This window comes from Carassius auratus, chromosome 47 (genome assembly GCF_003368295.1).
Source record: "Carassius auratus strain Wakin chromosome 47, ASM336829v1, whole genome shotgun sequence".
Classification (NCBI taxonomy): domain Eukaryota; kingdom Metazoa; phylum Chordata; class Actinopteri; order Cypriniformes; family Cyprinidae; genus Carassius; species Carassius auratus.
Window position 1 is genome coordinate 15,110,812 of NC_039289.1, and position 15,528 is coordinate 15,126,339.

The 15,528-nt window shown below is 37.2% G+C and overlaps 1 protein-coding gene and 1 pseudogene across 1 annotated transcript; both read right to left on the reverse strand.

The window, feature by feature from the left end:
* Positions 1 to 137: 137 nt before the first annotated feature.
* Positions 138 to 10,102, reverse strand: LOC113064584 (ceruloplasmin-like; annotated as a pseudogene).
* A 1,366-nt stretch (positions 10,103 to 11,468) lies between these two features.
* Positions 11,469 to 13,675, reverse strand: LOC113065211 (transmembrane 4 L6 family member 1-like). Its single transcript, XM_026236472.1, has 4 exons — positions 13,425 to 13,675; positions 12,387 to 12,458; positions 12,141 to 12,283; positions 11,469 to 12,067 (listed from the first exon to the last, which is right to left on the reverse strand). The coding sequence occupies exons 1-4, from the start codon at positions 13,599 to 13,601 to the stop codon at positions 11,869 to 11,871; spliced, it is 591 nt and encodes a 196-aa protein (XP_026092257.1). The 5' UTR covers positions 13,602 to 13,675; the 3' UTR covers positions 11,469 to 11,868.
* Positions 13,676 to 15,528: the final 1,853 nt, after the last annotated feature.

The following is a 15,528-nucleotide window of genomic DNA, read 5'->3' on the forward strand; positions in this document are numbered from 1 at the left end:
AATCAAATTTGTCAAGTTGAAGTAAAATAACTTTTCAGGTAATGTCAACTTTAGCAGTATTTTTAAGCAAGGCAGAGAAGTTGTTCTGCTCTTTTGCAAACAATAATTCAAAGAACTACAAGTGTTTATTTAGAAAATTAACATGGATGTGTCAGGGCCACCTGAGGACTGCATGTTTTGAATCCATGGGCGTATATGGAGTATGGCCTCTTAGCCATGTTCTTAAACACAATCTTCACTTTTTCTCCCACTTTACTATGGATCATGGGTCCTGAGATGAGCATATTTTGAAGGTTTACAAACATTTACATCAAATTATGAGTCAACCTTCAATGTACAGCATATTCTATAAATATGTACCCTCATTGTTCCATATCAGCAGACCTTTCCTTGGTTTGGTGAAGGTTTCATCAGTGTATTCTCTGTACAGAACTTCTTATATTTTGAACCAATGAATTTGCCTTCTTTTCTTAGGAACTCGTTGCCTGGACTGAATAATCAGAATAAATATGATTTAGAACTTGCACTTTCTGTACTGACACTGTAAAAACACACAAAATAAAGAGAGCAGCCTGAAAAATGGAGCGCAGCTGGAGGAAAACAAAACTAGAGGTATTTCGTATTGCTTGGCGGGAAAGTAACCTATCCTACAGAAAAGCATACTCCTAAATCCAATTACTTTTCTTCTCTTTTAGAAGAAAACAAACATAACCCCAGGAATTTATTCAATAAAGTGGCTAAATTAACGAAAAATAAAGCCTCAACAAGTGTTGACATTTCCCAACACCACAGCAGTAATGACTTTATGAACTACTTTACTTCTAAAAATGGATACTATTAGAGATAAAATTTTAGCCATTCAGCCGTCAGCTACAGTATCACATCAGACGGTGCACTATAGACCCCCTGAGGAACAGTTCCACTCATTCTCTACTATAGGAGAGGAAGAATTGTATAAACTTGTTAAATCATCTAAACCAACAATATGTATGTTAGACCATCTAAGCTCCTAAAAGAGGTGCTTCCAGAAGTCATAGTTTCTCTTCTGACTATTATTAATTCCTCATTGTCAATAAGATATGTCCCCAAAACCTTCAAACTGGCTGTTATTAAGCCTCTCATCAAAAAAACACAACTTGACCCCAAAGAACTAGTTAATTATAGACCAATCTCGAATCTCCCTTTTCTGTCCAAGATACTAGAAAAGGTGGTATCCTCAAAATTATATTCCTTTTTAGAGAAAAATGGTATATGTGAGGATTTCCAGTCAAGATTTAGACCGTATCATAGTACTGAGACTGCTCTCCTTAGAGTTACAAATTACCTGCTCTTATCTTCTGATCGTGGATCAATCAATCAATCACCTTTATTTATATAGTGCTTTAAACAAAATACATTGCGTCAAAGCACTGAACAACATTCATTTGGAAAACAGTGTTTCTATAATGCAAAATGATAGTTAAAGGCAGTTCATCATTGAATTCAGTTATGTCATCTCTGTTCAGTTAAATAGTGTCTGTGCATTTATTTGCAATCAAGTCAATGATATCACTGTAGATGAAGTGACCCCAACTAAGCAAGCCAGAGGCGACAGCGGCAAGGAACCGAAACTCCATCGGTGACAGAATGGAGAAAAAAACCTTGGAAGAAACCAGGCTCAGTTGGGGGTCAGTTCTCCTCTGACCAGACGAAACCAGTAGTTCAATTCCAGGCTGCAGCAAAGTCAGATTGTGCAGAAGAATCATCTGTTTCCTGTGGTCTTGTCCTGGTGCTCCTCTGAGACAAGGTCTTTACAGGGGATCTGTATCTGGGGCTCTAGTTGTCCTGGTCTCCGCTGTCTTTCAGGGATGTAGAGGTCCTTTCTAGGTGCTGATCCACCATCTGGTCTGGATACGTACTGGATCCGGGTGACTGCAGTGACCCTCTGATCTGGATACAGACTGGATCTGGTGGCCACGGTGACCTCGGAACAAGAGAGAAACAGACAAATATATGTAAATATATGTAAATATAGGATGTATCTCACTATTAGTTTTATTGGATCTTAGTGCTGCGTTTGACACAATTGACCACAACATTCTTTTGCATAGATTTGAACACTTTGTTGGCATTAATGGAAGTGCATTAGCATGGTTTAAATCGTACTTATATGACCGCCATCAGTTCGTAGCAGTGAATGAAGATGTATCATATCGATCACAAGTGCAGTATGGAGTACCACAAGGCTCAGTACTAGGGCCGCTACTCTTCACGCTTTATATGTTACCCTTGAGAGATATCATCAGGAAACATGGTGTTAGCTTTCACTGTTATGCTGATGATACTCAGCTCTATATTTCCTCGCAGCCCGGTGAAACACACCAATTTGAAAAACTAATGTAATGCATAGTCGATATAAACAACTGGATGAGGAGTAATTTCTTACTGCTAAATTCTGAAAAAAAAAACAGAGGTGTTAATTATAAGACCTAAAAACTCTGCATGTAATAAACTAGAACAATAACCTAGAAGAATAACCTTGTCTTCAATTCTTCATCATCAGTTAGGAACCTAGGTGTGCTATTAGATCGCAATCTTTCCTTAGAAAGCCACATTTCTAGCATTTGTAAAATTGCATTTTTCCATCTCAAAAATATATCTAAATTACGGCCTATGCTCTCAATTGTAAATGCAGAAATGTTAATCCATGCATTCATGACCTCAAGGTTAGACTATTGTAATGCTTTATTGGGTGGTTGTTCTGCACGCTTAGTAAACAAACTACAGCTAGTCCAAAATGCAGCAGCAAGAGTTCTTACTAGAACCAGGAAGTATGACCATATTAGCCTAGTCCTGTCATCGCTGCACTGGCTCCCTATCAAACATCATATAGATTTTAAAATATTACTTATTACTTATAAAGCCTTGAACGGTTTAGCACCTCAGTATTTGAGTGAGCTCCTTTTACATTATACTCCTCTACGTCCGCTACATTCTCAAAACTCAGGCAATTTGTTAATACCTAGAATATCAAAATCAACTGCGGGCAGCAGATCCTTTTCCTATTTGGCGCCTAAACTCTGGAATAACCTACCTAACATTGTTCGGGAGGCAGACACACTCTTGCAGTTTAAATCTAGATTAAAGACCCATCTCTTTAACCTGGCTTACACATAAAATACTAATATGTTTTTAATATCCAAATCCATTAAAGGATTTTTAGGCTGCATTAATTAGGTAAACAGGAACCGGGAACACTTCCCATAACACCCTATGTACTTGCTACATCATTAGAAGAATGGCATCTACGCTAATATTAGTCTGTTTCTCTCTTATTCCAAGGTCACCGGAGCCACCATATCCAGTCTGTATCCAGATTAGAGGGTCACTGCAGTCACCCGGATCCAGTACGTATCCAGACATGATGGTTGATCAGCACCTAGAAAGGACCTCTACGGTCCTGAAAGACAGCGGAGACCAGGACAACTAGAGCCCCAGATACAGATCCCCTGTAAAGATCTTGTCTCAGAGGACCACCAGGACAAGACCACAGGAAACAGAAGATTCTTCTGCACAATCTGACTTTGCTGCAGCCTGGAACTGAACTACTGGTTTCGTCTGGTCAGAGGAGAACTGGCCCCCAACTGAGCCTGGTTTCTCCCAAGGTTTTTTTCTCCATTCTGTCACCGATGGAGTTTCGATTCCTTGCCGCTGTCGCCTCTGGCTTGCTTAGTTGGGGTCACTTCATCTACAGTGATATCATTGACTTGATTTGCAAATAAATGCACAGTCACTATTTAAACTGAACAGAGATGACATCACTGAATTCAGTGATGAACTGCCTTTTCCAGTCATTTTCATTATTGACACACTGTTAACATTGTTAAAATAGTCGATGTGACATCAGTGGTGGATTCAGTGGTTCAACTGTAGCTCAATACCCATAAATCTCAGATCTCATTCACATCTGCCTGTTGATGCTTGGCACATAAACAGGTCAATGAACACCACTGGTGTTCTTCTTCTATTTTTGAAAATGGGATGCATGAGTTCTGGTGAAGGACTTGGAATACCTGTCTTTCAGACTATGGTGCATTTGTTCCTCCCATGTGTGGGTGGATGATAGTCCAAGTCCATCTCAACCGCAGCAATGTAATACTTCTTCTGGTTGAGGATTTTCTCAGACTGATGGTTCCAGAAGCCACTCTTCTCCATGGTGTAGATGGGTCTCATGCCTCCATGATAATGATCTGTGGTTTTACATCCCACCTCAAACTACCCTGCAGACGCCATGTTACATCATCAGAAAAGCACAATATGTCTACAACTTTGATGCCAATCTCAAATGCGTATTTATGTGATTGTTTAAATTAAGCTGACTTTGTTGTTTTAAGCATAAATCTAACAATGTTTAGTGAGGTTCCGAATCTGTACTTTATTTCCTCTGTGGAACACAACAGAAGACATTTTGAAGAATGTTTAAACTGTTTTTGTCTATAAAAATAAAAGTAAGTTTCATCCAAAACAACATTGTGACCCCACTTTTTGGACAAAAATATCTCAAAACACATTTCAACATAACTTCTTTGGTGTTCCACTGAAGAAATATAAACAGATTTGGAATAACACTGGTTGAATGTGCTGACTGATCAAGACAAGAATTCGACAACACTGTTTTTTAAGTTGACAAAAAACATCACACATTTAAGAGCGTGTATGGTATTAAAATAACTTTCACTGTGTCAAAGTGTTCTTTGACACAAAGAGATCGAAGAGAGAATGGATGGGACTGTACCCATGCTATCAGGCTCCAAGATGACAGTGTGAGAGATATGAGGGAACACATTAATGGTGTCTCTCCTGATGTCTTTGTAGAGGAACCTGTTGCCCTCAAAGTAAATTCCATGCATGTCAACCTCTGATCGTAGTCTGTGAATAAAAAAAGCAAAAAATATGGTTTGTGTGCTGCAGAAATGCAATAATAATAAATAATGCTTTCTCTTACTATAGCACTTACAGGGCAGTTTATTGTACTCTTAAAAGTCTTCATGTTCTTTAATTACAGATTTAGGCTGTTTTGCGGATCTGTTGATTTTGTCATCGAAATACCAGCTCAGGTTCTCATCAAACACAGTTGCAAGAAGATTTTTCTAAGAGGCACATTTTTCTAGAATGATGTTTAGCTAAAGTCTGTCATGAATTTCTATACATTTATTCAAATAAGTTTATTCTTTACCTTCCAGGATGTTGTTGGCAGAGAGTTCCATCCATTTCTATATTATATTGCACTCTGTTAGGTTTGATACTGTAGGACCTGCTTGCTTTATTTCTAAATGTTACTTTAATTGGGTCCTATTCCTCTGCTCTGATGATTGGACCTAAAAAACATCCCAAAGATGTGAAGAGAAAGCACTTTGTAATATTACAGTTAAAGGAAGATTCCAAGTTAAAATGCAATGTTAGTTCTTTCAAAAAAACTTTTGTGCATCCATAGAAACTAGTTTTATTACACAGAATTCCCAGGTGCTGCTCCTCTGGGGTCCTCTCTTTGGATTTGGAGAATGTGTCATCAAGTATATTCCACATATTGGACCTTCTTGTATTTGCCCCCGATGCGAACATTGAGGTGTTCAAAGAAAATGTAAGATACATTGAGGATGTTCAGAGACATGAGATCAAATTGTAAGGAAAAAAAAGGACATTCGCTTTGATTTCAGTATGTCTCTCAGTCAATATTATTTTGACCTGTCATCAGCAAGTTTCTTTCCTGAATACTGGTTTATCCCTGTTGGCCAATAATCACAAATTATTTTCTCAGTGGCAATTTAATAGTCTCACTTCTCCAAATGGTCTGGTTTTATGCACATTGGGAAACACTTCTTAATCTCAAAAATGGCATGCATGCCAGCTAAAAGTGGGGAGAAATTTAATTAAATGCAACACAGCCATTGTAACAATGCAGAATTTTTGCATCCATATTCTCAGATCTGGTCTTTCTGTACCTGATGATCATTGATCATTGACCTGGCAGCTGAGGAGCCACTGGCTGGGATTATCTGCCCCCATCTCTACGTTAACAAAAGTAGCCAAGAACAGACTGATGGTGTCAACATAGTGCTGCTTGTCTGTCAGGATCTATCCATGGAAGAAGGCTGAGTGGAGGTCCACCTCGTTCCCAATTCCAAACCAGTGCCAATGGATCTTAATGCCCATGCACACACTGAGGTCTAGACATACCCGTTGATAGCTACAGCAAAGTTCAGAAAGGAAGTTTTACCGAATATATATATAACTGTAGACAGTGTATATAACATACTCTACAGTATACTATTATTCTAGATAGTTCACAGGTATGCCTAGAACAGGGTTTCACCTGATGGCCTGTTCACATTATCACTGAACTCGCAGTGCATTTTATTGCCTTCCTGGAAGCCTTCATCATCCTTGTTGACTTTGGCAGGAGTTGTGCAGTAGGTCCTGATGTTTTCATCCAGGTACCAGCTGAGGTTCTCATCAGACACTGTAAACATGAGGGTGTAAAGATAGTCAGCTGTCTAGTCCCCATGCACATCTAGATAGCCTGAGAACTGCACAAACGAAGAAAAAAACAAAAAACAAAACAGGAATTATTCAGTGTTAGTGGACTATGTCAGAACATGAAGACTTTCACAGCGGTCAACATTATATCAGTCATTTTTATTGCATAATCCTTTGAGTCATTGTTTGTAGGAGCTAGCCAGATGTTTAACATACACTCAATCGTTTGTTAAAAAGGCAAGGTTCGTGAAGCCCTGATTGAAAAGACTGATTCAAAATGCTCATTATGCATTAATAAAACTTATTGTACTCTTTACAACTGTTTTTTTTTTAAAGGTTTTAAATCTTAGCAGAATGTTTCATGTGACAAATATCAGATCCATATTGACAAAAATTTGACAAGATTTTGACTCAACTTTATGCTTTTAAACCCATAAATTATTTTATTAATTTACTCATTCTTATTTATGCACATTAATTATTCCTATATGTGTTTATCTAATACAGTGCCCAGGAGGTGACATTATCAGCTCACTTGGTTTTTTCGTGGTCAAGGCATAATGTCTCGTCTAACAAGTATAATGTCATGTGGGAACGTCATATTAACTTGTGGGAACGTGATATTGTGTCATGGCTATAAGTTTAATGTGTAAACAAACCTGTGTGACCATAGCAACCCGGGATTATCAGAGATGGATAAAACATTTTTATTAACATTAAACATTTAATTTAATATTTGTGTATTATTATTATTATTATTACCACATTAACTTACTAGAGCTATATTTTTATATTTATTGTTATGTATTTCCCCTTTCAACTTGTATATCAGTTTACCTAGTTAACGTTTTGTGTAATTATGCTAGTATTTGCTAGCCTACAATATAATTTGCAAATTAATGCCTGACAATTATGCCAATAGTTTTGACTTTATGATTGTATTTATGCCCATCTGTGATGATAAATGAGTGTGTGGTGATTTCTTTTACAAATGAAACTACATGAATAATTAATTCCTCAATGAAACACTATGGTATTTATAATTACAGTCTATTCATTAGCCAAAATAAAATTAAATATAAGTTAAATTTAAACTGCATTCCAGCTAAAATTCCAGTAGGCATAATCAAAGCTTTATTGTCATGTCTAGCATTTACAGTAGGCTATTATTTACAAAAGTATTCAGAACGTTGAGTAAACAGATCGAAATGAAGGGGAGAAATGAATATAAATGAATATAAAAATATAACCAATAATAATAGGCTAATAATAATAATAATAATATACAGACAGTCAGTTAATGGATTTACAAGACTGTAGGATGGATAAAATTGTTTTCTTGAAGGCCTATTTTATATTATGCACATTATGTAACATTTATTCATGATAAACTTCATTTGAATGTTGACTATTGCACGTAATACAGTCCAGTAGCCAAGGACTATGGTTAATATAATAACTTAATAATATAATAATTTATACTATAAATAATATAATAATTTCTTAATTCAAAATAAAATATTAATGAATCCATCTCTGATAATCCAGGGATGCTATGGTCATGCAGGTTTGTTTACTCATTAAACATGTGGCCACGAGAAAAATATGTCATTCCCTAAACATAGCATCTCGAGGCTACAACATAGGGGTGTCGTTACCTCAACAAAATGATATAAACAACACGATATATTATCATGTTCCCACGAGTTATTACATTGTGGCCACAACAAAACTAATTGAACCAACCATGTCATCTCCTGGGCACAGTAATATATGGTGTAAACATGTCTAGATAATTATTTTTAAGGTAGAATAATAAGATATGTGGATGAATTTCAAGTTATTAGTCACTGCTGTAAATTCTTTATGTGTATCATATGAAAATCACTGTGTTTACTGGTTTACATGGTCATTGCTTGAGATGGAAAATATCTCATGTTGCATATAAAATATATATCCATATATATATATCCACAAGATTAGTGTGAGATCCTGGCATTTGAGCCCTAAAGTAAAGATAATTTTTTTTACCTTTTTTACATATAATGAGAGGTCCAATGAGACCTGAGACGATGTCTCTGGGGGCTTTAACATGCGAGTGGTATATTCTGGACAGACAGTTAGTGTGATCTTTTACAGAAGTATGGGAAGCCGGAAGGGTCAAAACATACAGTAGGTGACGACTTCCCAGGGGCCACTGAATCATCAGCTTTCTCCACCTTTTCTGATGAATGGGGATATAGTGCTCCTGGAGAGAAAGCACTTATTCACAGTTTTCATGATGAGCAATTTGTGCACATGAGTAAAAGTGAGTGAATTAATTCACACGCTTATTTGACTTCACCTTCATTGGTCTTTTTGGTAACTGAGGCCATGTGCATGAATGAAATACTCTTATCTGGTCATGTTCTTCAGGTGCACAATAACCAGGTCATCTTCTTCTGCAGTAACGAGGAGTCTGAGGTATCCCATCCACTTTGGTTTTTCCTTTCTCCTGCCTGCAGGTGGCATCATTATATTACAGGTACACTGCCTTTTCATACACCCGTCCAATCCGCTGCTCTCCACTCTTCAGAAACACCCTAGCTTCTCTGTCAAACATCAAAGGTTTTTACATGCATTGACTCAGAAAGGTAAAAATTTTATCCATAAGTAATAACTCAATTTTTTTAGGGTTAAGGGTTTGTTGAGGACCCAGAATCTAAAGCTGCATTCACAGTGACAACTATCAACTATAGAAAATCCACGGGGAGTCATACAGTCATTTGTTAATACAGTTGGAAACTACAGTTGAGTTAGTTGCCTGAAGTTGGGACTGCCTGAACAACAGGAGCAATATACAAGTGAAACTGCCATTAAAGTTCTAAAGATAAAACTAAATAAATAAATTGCAACTAGAATGTATTTAAAATCAATCAGATGTTTAATAAAAATGTAAATGTTTAATAAAATGTTATTATAAGCTAATTTCTTGCATACTGAACTCATAGTTCAGAGCTCAGAAGTGTTTGCCCTCACTCTTCTTCTATGGTTTTGTTTTGAATCAGATATTTACCACTAGGAGCATAATCCCACTGAATCTCCTTAATGGCAAAAAAAAATATTCTCTTATGTTAGAACACGATAGAACACGCGAGTCCACTGCAGCCCCTTCATTTTGGATCACTGGGGTTTGACTAACAAAATAGAACAGATGCTTCACTTCTTTAAATGATGAAGTGTGACAGCAGTCAGCCAATCACAACAGACGTGAAGAGGGCAAGTTGACTTTTACACACACAGCTGGGTGGTCTGGAAAAAACACAACCCAATGAATTTACCGGCAGTGTGTGACCCCATGAACTCTAGGAAACTTCTGTCTGTCAGAAAACCCTGTGTCAGTTTTGTTTGCAATCGTCAACCATTGGTCTGTTAAAGCTTGCACCACATCATCAGTTTGAATGCTTTGAGTTTACTTTGAGACATTATGTGATCTTGGTTGGACAGTTTATATGTACAATATCAACCAAGCAAACAAAAATGTTTTTGATTTGTAAAGGAAAGTAGTCACCTCATTGCTTGAGTGCGTGGTAGATGCCGGAAACATTGCTGACCAAAAAACCCCAATCACGAAAAAATTAATAGGGTATTGGGTATTTGTCTCATGTTGAGTTGAGAAATGTTTGTCTGTTGGGGCTTGACAACTCAGCATTTGAAATGCTTTGAATCCCTATTGCAAACGCACTGGGACAAATCATTTTAAAATAATGACACAAGCTTCATATACTATGCTAATATTTGTTGGCAAATCATATCTTAACAAAGGTTTGAAAAGGCATTAGGATGAATGACAGAAATAAAGGGTGGTATAAAACAATTTGTTGACTCTGCAACTTAAAATAAAGTCAACATATAAGCCAGATATGCTCAGCAACATGAAGTCAGCTAAAAGGTCTCACAAAGAATGATTACGAGGAATAAAACGAGTGAGACAAAGCAGTCTGGGAAGGGCTAAAAAGCTATTTCTAAGGTTCTGGGATTCCGAAGAACCACAGATACAAATCTCTAGATGGATAAAATATTGTACCACAATTGGCTGACCTACCAAAATTCCTCTAAAAGCATATCAACATCATCCAGGAAGTCATAAAAGAGCCAAGGACAACATCCAAGGAACTGCAGAAACATTCACATCCACAGAGGTCAGTGTTCACAACTCCACTATCACAAAGACATGCCAGTAATAGCATCCCATGGAAGACGGAAAGACCACTGCTAACAGAGAAGAACAAGTCAAGTCAAGGCAACTTTATCTGTATAGCACTTTTCACTATACACGTTGCTTCAAAACAGCTTCACAGAAAATCTCAATGTCAATGTTTAGATTTATCTTAACAGATTCATACCATATTAAGGCTTATCTAAATTTGGACAAAACACACCTTGAAGATCCTCAAAACTTTTGAGAGAATGTTATTTTTGTCAAAAGTGGAACTGACGCTAAAATTGTGCTTTTGGCCTTTGAACAAGTAAATTTGGATGGGTGGATGGATATATATATATATATATATATATATATATATATATATATATATATATATATATATATATATATATATATTCATATGGATGTGTTGTTTGGATTGTTTACTCAGGTTGCCATGGTTTGAATACCTGAAATATTACTAGTATGTTTTTTGCATGAAAATACTAGAAGTCACAAATAAATGTTCATTGCTCTGTAGCTAAAGACTTTGAGCTCACATGCTTGGCTAGAAAATCTAAAGTCCTCAAATTATGAGGATTTGGGCAAGTTCTACAGTGTGACACAGATTTATGTTCTGGAGATTATTGCTGAGACCGGATAAAGAGGCTCTCAGCAACCATTCCCAACTGGATTTTTGCAATTTTCTTGTACTGCAAATTGCTAAAACCACCAAAATGTGAAATTAACCACAGATTTAACAAAACAGAATAAAGTCTAAAACGAGACCAATTTATTCATTGATGAGAATATTTAAAACAGCTTTTGCAGGTATATAAAACAACATTCATCATCTGTACTTCTATTACTCTCAACATTTAAATTATTTACAAAACATTTTCCTGTACAAAACAATCAGAACTCATACAAAAATACAATTATATTTTAGCAAAATGCATATTGCAATACAGAAAACACGCACTGCTAATACAAACTCGACTGGAGTGATGTGGAAATGTCCCGATGCATTCAGCTGAAACCTAATGACTTAGTGTTTTTATCCAAAGCGATGTACAGCTGTTCAGAAGTGTGTGATTGACAGATCTATCGGCTCTGCTGCAGAGGAGCAGTCCTGTTTCAGACACAAGCTGGGAATCACTCAGGTGTCCTCAAGCATTAAGACTGTACTCCTGTTTGTAGCAGCACGGCCGGCACACTGCATTAACCAGTCCGCTGATGAACTGCAGGAAACAGATGAGGAACTCCAGGGTGCTGAGACCCAACAGGATGGACAGCAGCGTCACATTCCACTCCACTATGTGTGCCGGCTGGATGCATTCGGACCACCTCTCTCGAGCAAACAGATACCTGAACACACAGAGGAAAAGAGTTCAAGACTTGTTTCCTATGAAGTCACCATCAAAGCGTTTTGAGCTCATACCTTCCACCATCGTTCTCAAAAGGAGACATCCATCCCAACAGAGTGAAGCAATACGGCCCGTTCAAGAGCGCCACAGCGGAGATCAGGAAGCAGTATGCAGAGCCGGCTAATCCCAGCAGAGCCGCAAACACTGAACCACACATCTACACACACACAACATCAAACTGATGAATCCAGCTGACCTGTAAAACATGTCCTCGTATGAAGACTCAAATAAGAGCCTCGGACCCCCTTCCCAACACTCACCGCACAGCTGTCTGTTCCACAGGAATCCGCACACTTCCCCATTCCCAGAAACACGCAGGCCGGTATCAGCATCTGAATGTGTACAAGGAGTTTTTAGTACTGTACTGTATATAATCACACCCCATCACTGCATTTCACTCCTGGCAGAAACGGAATATTCAAACAGAAGAAAATCTAGAATGGAATGATGGAATCAATTGTGAAAAGTCCGGAGATGTCAGCAACAAATAAAACTGGGTTAGGGGTGGACCAGCATTGCATTAAAAATTACAAAGATATGATCAACAACATATAGTAATAAATGTAGATCTGTAGATTTTAACCCATTACTCGCACTTTTGATTAATTCATTACAATTTACACAAGTTTTGACTGCTAATTATGAGAGTAAGCACTTCCTTCGTTGTATGTTTTGAGGAATAAGGTCTCTTCATCTATTTATTTTAGCATTAGCTTTTCATTTGGGTTTTTCATTGTCTCCAAACTTTGACAAGCAACCGACGCCCCAGGGGTTTACTTCGTAACTCTCACTCCAACCCAGTCTTATGAGAATTGTCTGAGTTACCAATTTCGTTTTATAAATTCACACTTGCAAAAAAAATAAAAATAATGATGACCAGGACCGCCCTTGGACCCACGGTAAATTTAACCCTCAAGAGGGCAAGGATAGATTATACGAACAGTTATGAAAGAGATTGTATGAATGCACCACCGGTTCTCTCAACTGTAATAAATATAATAAATACTTTCAAATAGTTTTTGAGAGTGTTTATTAAGCTTATTATGTTTTCTACACATTGAGTTCACATTGAGTTTTTACACATACTTTTGTATCAAGTTGGTGATTTTTCCTTAGTCTAATCCCAATTTAACCACCCTTAGTCGCCTAACCCTAGCTCTTAAAATATTTAGCATTTTTACAGTTGAATTCATATTTTAGTTTATTTCCTCATGGGGATGGTTGGGATGTCCACCAACACTATTCCACATGTCTGCACACAACAAAGACATTCACACCGACAAAAACCTGATACTCACCACCAAACCACCTCCTCCGATTCCCATGAAGTACCAGACATATGTGGTCACATGCTCATCATAGACGAAGTTCACCTTTCCATCAGGAAAGAAGAGCAGGACGTTAGCCACGATGCAGCAGGTGGCGAGAGGGATGAGGGCGAAACCAAGAGACCTGGCAAAGCCCAGAGAACACATCTTCACACGGAGCAGAGATAGCGAGCGCAGGCGGCTGTAATCCAGGACAGGAAACTAGGGTGCTGGACAGAGGAGTGGAAGGGTTTTAAGAGACCCCCACCCCCTCCTTGGCCCCCAGCGAGCCACTGTTGCTCTGAGGAGGAGGAGACAGGAAGCGCTCTGACATTATTCATTACGACTGGAAACTCTCTGACAGACCATATGACCGGGACTTTGTGGGGGGTTTGGAGAGAGTTACAAGATGATCTCCTAACAAATCTTTCTCCTCTTTTCAATGGTAATCCGAAAAAGATGCATCTAACATAAAGGTGGACATTTTTACAATTTCAAATTACAAGCCTTGTTTTCAAAGTCGTGAAAATATAAGGTGCTTCTTAGAAACAGAATCTAATTCTGCTATTCTTATTAATATCTATTAATATCTTTTCCATTTTCATTTGGTTCACTGTAAGGTTGACACTGTAACACTTTCTATGAGCTTTTCATTTAACACATACAATAAAGTAAATAGTACGTTTTTTTGTAAACTATTTATTCATTTTATTTCTTTTTTTTCAGTTATTCATTGTCATTTTAAATGTATATACTACACTCTTTAAATGGTTCTTCTTTGGCATCGCTGCACAAACACACTTTTTTCCAAGTTTATAACAGTGTGTGTGCAGTGATGCCAAAGAAGAACCATTTAAAGAGTGTAGTATATACATTTAAAATGACAATGAAATGAAGTAAACTAAATAAAATGAAGAACCATTTTGGAGCCAGTTAACTGTTCTTAAAATAACCATTTTTTATGGCATGAAGAACATTTTTATAAGTTAACAACAACTTATTTTTGGAAAGGTTCCACTGATAGTAAAGGTTCCTCTATTTTTAAGAGTGTGCTGTTCAAAAATTTAATATATATATATAAAAAATCTAATCTGTATTTTCAGTATCATTCCTTCAGCGTCACATGATCTTCAGAAATCATTATAATATACTGATTTGCTGCTCAAGGAACATTTGATTATCAATGTTGAAAACAGTTGTGCTGCCCAATGTTTTTGTGGAAACCATGATTTTTTCAGGATTTAAAGAATAGCCTTAAAGAGATTTTTTTTGCAACATTATATATGTTTTACTGTCATAATGAATCAATGTAATGCATCCTTGATGAATAAAAATATTATTTCTTTTGAAAAAAAAGAGGAAAAATTCCTACCGACCCCAAACACAATGGAGCACAAATGCCATCCATTTTGTCTTGAAAGGGGCGTGTGGTTGAGATGATGTGCTGCACACTTTGACACTGTAGATGGCATGACTTACTGTAAGGTAGATCACACAGGTGAAATCACTTTAATTATTAAACTGTTTCTCCCAGACAGCAATGAGATGAAATACAGCACACAATGGAGAGTTCTGCTGAGGTTTCCTTAGTTTTACCCAAAGAAAACAAAGCTAAACTTATTTTCTCCTTCAGAGTTTCAGAAGTTATCAAAAAAAAAAAAACAAAAAAAAAAACACATTGAGCGGGAAATCAGGAAAAACACCTAGGACAACACTGATACTTTGATGGAAATCAACGAAACCAACTAATTAATGTTCACTTGCACACTTTTTGTTTAAGATGTAAAAGTCTGTATTGAGCCAGATCAATCTGTAAGAGGATGAAATGTCTGCAGTGTTTGTGTGATCCAGGATTAGCCGTTGGTGTAATCAGGCTTTCTGAATAAAACAGCCTGTTATAAGGAAGTATGCCACGATATTATGTAACTCGATGGTATTCTACAGGATACAGACTTCCACTGTGCTGTGTGCCGAGGGCATCTGAGAACAAAACCGATGCTTGTGCCTTGGGAAGCATCTGTAACATGACAAAAATAAATGCCTTGCTGAACTTCATGTTCATCTAGTAGAAGTTGAATATCAATAAATGTATTTA